We start from the raw sequence: 7,731 nt of genomic DNA, 5'->3' as shown, positions 1-7,731 counted from the left end.
ACAATTAGGGCAGGCATATATGCAATTCCTCCACCAACTTTCGGTTATTGAAAATCATGATAAAAAGAGGGCAACTATATAGAAGTTACCTGAATTTTGTTGAACTGGCAGTCGATTTTGAGCTTGTGTGCTTTTCTTCTTCTTCCCCGTGTCAAGCACCCTCCAGCACCTGCCTAACCCCCGGCCCTAGACACTAGTGCTCAGCCGTCGATGCCTCGTGCCATCTCGCCACACAACCTTGCCCAAGTTGCCCCCTCTGTGATGTCATTGGCTCATCGCCGTCCCGACCACCCTCCTAACTTCCCCATCCCTCAGTAGCCCACCCTGAACCCCGAACCGTCAAACCTCTGCGTCGCCTCCACCCGCGATATCACGGCTAGTTGCGTTGTTGCTGGCTCGGCTCGTTCTTGGTTATCCCTCACCAGGTACGTCGTGACCTCCTTGTATGCGGCTCGGTGCTCTGCCCCTCACCTTCATCTCTCCAAAAATCTATTGACGCTAGAATCATTTCCAGGAAACTTTCAAATAGCAATTGTAAGAATAATAACCAACTGCAATAGGTTTTTCTTATGGGTGACGCCCCGGAAAAGGTGGTGAAAATTCCACCAATGGAATCAGCTCAGAAAACACACACAAAAGAGATGGCGGTTGGTAAAGGCATTAGAGATACGTAAATTACCAATTTCTCAAAAAAAAAAGACTTTCGTAGAGGTTTTTCTTATGGCTGGTGTAATTACTGTTTCACATCATGCATCATTCCACAACGTTCTTCGCAAAAAGAGTGGCGAAAGTGCCATCAATGAAAGAGTCAGCTTGGAAAAAGCAACACAAAAGAGACAGTGGTTCGTCAAAGACACTAGAGACGTAAAATGATTTCCCCCAAAAAAGGAGATGTGAACCGCAATGACTACCTCGCGGTCTTTGCTTTCGACGACGACTCGCCACCACCACCACTAGAAACAGACATATAGATGAGCATATATAAAGCCGCCACGGGCGTATGTACCCATAGGAGAATCAACCGATACTCAACAAAATTAATATATGGCGCATCGCTTTCATACATATACACACACACTTTCTTTCGCACACACACAAGGGAAGGGAGGGGGAGAAGAATGATGAGACAATGAGGAGAAGCATATGTGCAACTCTTCCACCAACTTTCGGCCGGTGAGCAAGAAATTATATTTAGAGAGACATGAATGAGGGTGACAGGTGCCAAACATGAGGAATAAGAAGGACACAAAGAGAGACGATGGATACATCCATCCAGTAATCGGCCAACAGATCGATAGCAAAGCTGAAGCACTAGCTACTAAATCACAGAGACAATAATTGAGATCCAGCGGAGGGAGTCGAAGCATCTCATGCTCGCTGGATCGATCCTGGCCGTCCATTTCCAATCGGAGGGAGCGCAGAAATCGGCGATGTTCGATCAAGCAGCAAGTACGTACGTTTTAATTTCGGTACCATTTTCCATCCATAATTTCTTGCTTTTATATATCATCAAGGATCATGCATAATAGCATCTTATGGGTTGTGATTAATAGCAGCCCGTCGTACGTACGTTCGTCGTTCGTTCGTTCAATCTTGCAGCAGGTCAAAAAACATCTTCTCGTGCGCCCGCGCCGTGCCATGCGCTACCGGATCAGCGAGGCGAGCGCCTGCATGTCCAGGGCGCCGCCGGAGGCCGACGCGGCGGCGTATAGCTGCCTGAGGGCGAGGGCCTGGCGTGCTGCGGCGAGACGCTGGCCCAGAGCCTGGCCCTGGGCGCGGAGGCGGGCGTTGGCGAGCGTGATGAGCCCCGCGCGCGCCCTGGCGACCCGGAGCTTCTCGGCGAGGTGCCGGTTCCCGGCCCGGAGCGTGGCGGCCGCGGCGCGCTGCTCCTCGAGGTGCCGCTGCTTGCGCGCGCGCGACCGGCGCGCCGACTCGCGGTTGGACACCTTGCGGCGGAGCCTCCGCTCCCTGTCGCCGTCGTCCCCGGCGACGGCAACGGCCCCCGCCGATCCCGACGACGTGCCCTCCTCCGGCGACGACGTGGTCATGGGAAGATCCGGCGACAGCGCACCTGGGGTCAGCAGGCCGCCCTCCGACGGTGACGACGTGGCCATGGGTACTTCCAGCGGCGACGGGGCAGCGGGGCTCAGCAGGCCCTCCTCCGGCGACGACGTGAGCATGGGAAGAAGATCCGGCGACGACGAAGGAGCCGGCACGGGGGACGTCTGCGTCGGCGGCGCGTCCAGGCCGGAGGCGAGGAAGGCGAGGAAGGCCTCGAAGTCGTGGTCGACGTCCGAGAGGGCCATGGCAGTGCACTAGCAGTTCGCTAGGGGTGGGCAGGGGCAGAAGCGTCACAGCGTAACCTGGAGTGTGCTGTGCGAGTGGCGGGAGAGGGAAAAGGGAGGGAGACAAGTGTAGGAGGGCCCTATTTATAGCCCGTTCCGGACGGCCCGTGGCGGGCTGCCACATTGGGCCCACTTCCATTATTTTTCTTCTCGTGGACGTCCCGCGTGGGCCCACACGCGCCTCGGTAGCGAGTGCCCACTGACGATGAAGCTTTTTTCTTTTTAGAAAAGAAAAAAAAAGTCGTGTCGATGATGGTGGTGCGTTGTCGATCGATCTCGACGTCGAGGTACCAAATGTTTTGCTGCATATAATTTATTTATTATATTGCAGCTCGATGGTCACAAGGTTAAATACTCTGACAACAACGTAGTTTGCCTGCTGTGAACCAGCTAGCTCGACTGAGACTGCCTTTTGATTTGTTAATTAATTACCTCACATCACTTGAGATTCTTTTCTTCCGGCCTTGTAGCACTTCGCTTTAATTAGCTAACCATGTAATTTCATATCTAGGTTGGTCAACCGGGATATATGGAGACATGTAATTTCATGGGTTAATTCTTGCAGAAGTCCCCATGGATCAATTAGCTAACGGAATATGTGACTGGCACACCACCGCTGTTTTGCTAAACTACCGATTGATTGCTTTTTTTTAGGAAAGGCCATCATGGCAAACTTTATTGAATTATAGAACACTTACATCGTCCACGAGCTTACTGACAATGACATCAGGTGGCTCGTTTAACTAACTGAGATTCGACTTATTACAAAAGGAGAAGTTAGCTAGCACATGCGCCGCTTGATTACAAGAACGAATACAATGCTTAAAAATGACCTTTTCAATCGACGTACTAATATCAACTCATTCCGCAAACAGAGCCGCAACTTCATCCCACTATCTTTCTTGGCCATTGCAGAAATTAATTACCTGGAGAGAATCTGATTCCGCTTCAATCTGGTTTAGTCCTAGAGAGTTGGCAAAGAATAGCCCATCCCTCATAGCCATCGCCTCCATTGTAATCGCATCCGCCGCCACCGGTACAAAATTGCATTGCGCGGCAATGAAGTTTCCATGAATATCCCTCATAACAGCCGCAGTTGCCCCACTCCCTTCATCTGGAAAAAAGGATGCATCAACATTTAGTTTTGTATATCCTGGGTCCGGCTTACACCATTTAGTCTCTGGCATTACATGTGAACTTGTCAATGCATTCTGGAAATTTGAAGCAATCGATAGAATGGATATGGGCCATCTCCAGGAAGGTGGCACCGGCTCATCATGTGTCATTCGCCTACGTATCCACCACAAGTACCATGCTCCCACCATTAGTGCTTGTTTGAAGTTGACATTAGAATGTACCATCAGTAGATCATCCGGCAGGGTTAAAAGATGTTCGAATATAATCGAGCCCGACTATCCACTGGTACAGCATCTTCCACCAGTTGCAACATCCCAAGACGCATCCACACTTCCTTTGCATGCACACATAGAAATAAAAGATTCCTAATATCCTCAGCACCTTGATGGCATATCAGGCACGCCCCATTAGAACCAATATGTCTGTTTGTTAGGATTGCTTTTAGCGGAACGATTCCTCGCAGAACCCTCCACCCAAAAATCTGAATTCTACGTGGGACTTGCACTTTCCAAAGTGTATTCCACACTGCCAAAGGCGTTGAACCACCAACCCTTTCCATCATATTTGCAAGTGCCCTATAAGTGTGCATCCATTGCAAATGCTACGCAGTTTTCACTGAAAAAATTCCGGTGCGATTAGGTTGCCAGGCAATGAAATCCTCAAATGCGTGTGTGTTGAGCGGGATCTGAAGTATTCTTCTAACATCACAGGGTAGAAAAGGCTCTGTAATAGCTGTTCATCCCACTCCCCGGTCACCGGATCAATGAGTTCACAAACTCTTGTAATAATTGATTGGCCTCTCGGTGTAATTACCTTCATATCTGAGCTTGAAGGTATCCAAGGATCCCTCCATATATTTACCTCCTCACCAGTACCAATCCTCCATATGTAACCTTTCTTGAATGTATCAAGGTCCTTTAAAATACTTTGCCATGTAAATGATGACCCCTTCTTTGGGGTAGCATCCAAAAGAGTTCCATTGGGTAGTATTTAGCTTTCAGTACTTTTGCAACCAAGGAATCTGGATTAGTGATGAGCCTCCAGCATTGCTTAGCAAGCATAGCTAAGTTGAATGAATATAAATCACGAAATCCCATACCTCCCTCATTTTTTGGAATACATAGCTTCCACCACGCCATCCAATGCATTTTCCTGTGATCTTCATCATCACCCCACCAAAATTGTGCAATAATATCTGTGATTTGTTTGCAAATTCCTTTTGGAAGACTAAAAACTGACATGGCAAAAACTGGAATGGCCTGTGCCACAGACTTTAATAAAATCTCTTTACCTCCAATTGATAGTTGTTTCTCCATCTAACCTATCAATCTTGCTTTAATTCTGTCAACGAAATGCCTGAAACAGTCACTTTTGTCAGCTCCCACAATTGCTGGCAACCCAAGATACTTGTCAGATTATGCTTCTGTGTCAATATGAAGAATTTGACTAATTTCTGCTTTTGAAACAACTGAGGTGTTGGGACTGAAGAAAATGCTAGACTTGGCCAAACTCACCATTTGTCCTGAACTTGCACAATAGGTATCCAATACGTTTTGTAAGGAAGTTGCATTCATGACATCTACTCTCATGAGAATTAGAGAATCGTCAGCAAATAAAAGGTGTGAAACTGACGGTGCATTTCTGCACACTCTAATCCCATCTATGCCACCAACTTCTTCTTCAAACGTCAACATACTGGACAACCCTTCCGCACAAAGAAGGAACAAATAAGGGGAGAGGGGGTCCCCTTGCCGAATCCCCCTAGTAGGGGTAAAAGTCTCAGTCTCCTGGGAGTTGAATCTGACCTTATATCTAACAGAAGATACACAGGCCATTATCATGTCTATCCAACCAGTATCAAAACCAAGTTTTTCCATCATAGCTCTCAAGAATATCCACTCAACCCGGTCATAGGCCTTATGCATATCCAATTTCACTGCACATAGCCCCCTGCAACCTTCTCTTGAGTTTTTTATCTTATGGACACACTCATATGCTATTAGTACATTATCAGTAATTAAACATCCCGGAACAAATGCACTTTGAGTGGGGGAGATAATGTCTGGTAGAATACCTTTCAGTCTAGTAGCCAACATCTTTGAGATAATTTTGTACATCACATTACATAGACTGGTAGGTCTATATTGTGTAATTTGTTCAGGTGAGTCTACCTTGGGAATGAGTACAATGGACGTATCATTCCACTCTGCCGGGATCTGCCTTGTATTGATCGCAAACAACACCTCCTGGGAAATCTCATCACCAATAATATGCCAGAACTTCTTAAAAAATATAGCATGGAGACCATCAGGGCCAGGCGCCTTGAGATCTCCTATACTGTGCACAGCCTTACGTACATCATCATGGGTATACGGGGCTAATAACATTTCATTCATTTGCTCAGTAACTTTCGTTTGCACATTTTGCAGAACAGCAGGGTCAACATGGTTTACTTCTGAAGCAAAGAGGTTACATAAATAATTCTGGACATGTATGTTGAGTGTTGATGTACCTTCAATCACATTCCCCTGGTCATCATTTAAATTTTTTATCAAGTTCTTCTTACGCCTCGCCGAAGCAAATGCTTGGAAGAAACCCGTGTTCCGATTCCCATGCTTGAGCCATCCTGCTCTAGATCGCTGCATGACATGTATCTCCTCGAGTTCTAGTAGAAACCCGATTAGCTCAGACAGTTCTTTCCTTTTCGATTCACTTTCATCATTCATAGGGCCAGACATAATTTTCTCGAGCTCTCTTTGTGCTTTCCGAAGTCTCCTTTTGGGCTTCTTCAAAACTCTCTGATCCCAATCATGGAACTGATCGTGCATGCGATTTAGTTTTTCATAGACCGTATTTTGTCCCGCAGCCGCGCTTGCCGAGTCCCACGCCTCCTGGACAACATCCAAGAATGACTATTCACGCAGCCACCTCGCCTTAAATTTCTTGCTTGTTGCACCATTGGCCGCCACTCCCGAGTAATACTCTGTGTCCACACACAAGGGTCTATGATCTGAATGATTATAGTTTAAATTTTGTAATGCAGCATGAGGATAAAGAGTGGACCATGCATCATTAACCAAGCCCCTAACCAGTCGTTCTCTAATCCTGCCTCAAAACCACATGAATTAGTCTCCCACATATCCCATGTCCCTCAACTCACAATCCTCAATGGCTGCCTGAAAGGCGTGCATATACTGGTGTGGTCTTGGATTACCACCTTCTTTCTCATGTAGGAATTGTATTTCATTCAAATCCCCAATCAGAAGCCATGGTAATGTATTATTATGATGCAATCTTCTCATTCTCTCCCATGTTCTATGCTTGTGTTCCCAACGGAATTCACCATACATGCCGGTTAATCTCCATTCGTTATTCTGTTCATCCGTCACTCTAACATCAATGAACATAGGATCAAGTTCCATGCGCTGCACTTTTATTTCTTTCCTCCACAATAACATCAGTCCACCTTTCCTTCCATCTCCAGCACATACCAATTTCTGACCCATTCTCAATCTCCTCCTCAAACACTCTGCCGGATAGCTTTCTAAGTGTGTCTCCGACAAAAACATTACATCTGGGTTGCTGCTTCGCTGGACATCCAACAAAGCACGAACCGCCGGGGCGTTACCAAGCCCCCGGCAGTTCCAACATAACAGTTTCATGCACCTCCCTCTGATCGCTAGCGGGATTCCCTTCCATAATATTTCATCTGCTCGCTAGTCACGCCCACCTTCCTCTAATTGTCAGCAGCTTTTTTTTTCAAAAGCAGGTGGTTATAAATTCAACGACAAAAAATGCGCACGCTGTGACTTGAACTCAGAGCATCTACAACCGGACTTGCAAATCCTCTTCATATACCTCTGCGGACGCGCCCGGACATGTCCGTGGACGGAGCCGGGCCACCCCTCATATGTGGCAGCCACACACCTCAAATTCAAACTCTCAAATTGATGCAAATCCATGCACACCAATCAAACACATCAATGTCGGACATAAATAACAAATGTTGGTGGCAAAATTACATATTTCAAACTTCTACTTCCATAAAATTGCTTCTTCAAAATAACTGCTTCATGAATTTGCCTTCGAACTTCTCCAAAAACCAAAACTACCTTGGGTCAACAGGTTCTTCAAACACAACTGCCTTGGCTTCCCGAATAAGCCTCACAAACCCTTCTACCATTGGAGAATCATACGCGAATAAGGCTCACAACCCCTTATACCATTGGAGAATCATAAACGACCAACT

The 7,731-nt window shown here is 46.9% G+C and overlaps 1 protein-coding gene across 1 annotated transcript; it reads right to left on the bottom strand.

Annotated features, from left to right (window-relative positions):
• Positions 1–1,202: 1,202 nt before the first annotated feature.
• Positions 1,203–2,400, bottom strand: LOC119298783 (ocs element-binding factor 1-like). Its single transcript, XM_037576078.1, has one exon. The coding sequence runs from the start codon at positions 2,304–2,306 to the stop codon at positions 1,644–1,646; it is 663 nt and encodes a 220-aa protein (XP_037431975.1). The 5' UTR covers positions 2,307–2,400; the 3' UTR covers positions 1,203–1,643.
• Between the last annotated feature and the right edge of the window lie 5,331 nt (positions 2,401–7,731).

Source organism: Triticum dicoccoides, chromosome 5A, assembly GCF_002162155.2.
Source record: "Triticum dicoccoides isolate Atlit2015 ecotype Zavitan chromosome 5A, WEW_v2.0, whole genome shotgun sequence".
NCBI lineage: Eukaryota > Viridiplantae > Streptophyta > Magnoliopsida > Poales > Poaceae > Triticum > Triticum dicoccoides.
This window is presented reverse-complemented; position numbering and strand designations above follow the sequence as displayed.

Excerpts from the sequence above, each read along its gene's own strand:
- LOC119298783 (XM_037576078.1), bottom strand. The coding sequence starts at position 2,306 with ATGGCCCTCTCGGACGTCGACCACGACTTCGAGGCCTTCCTCGCCTTC.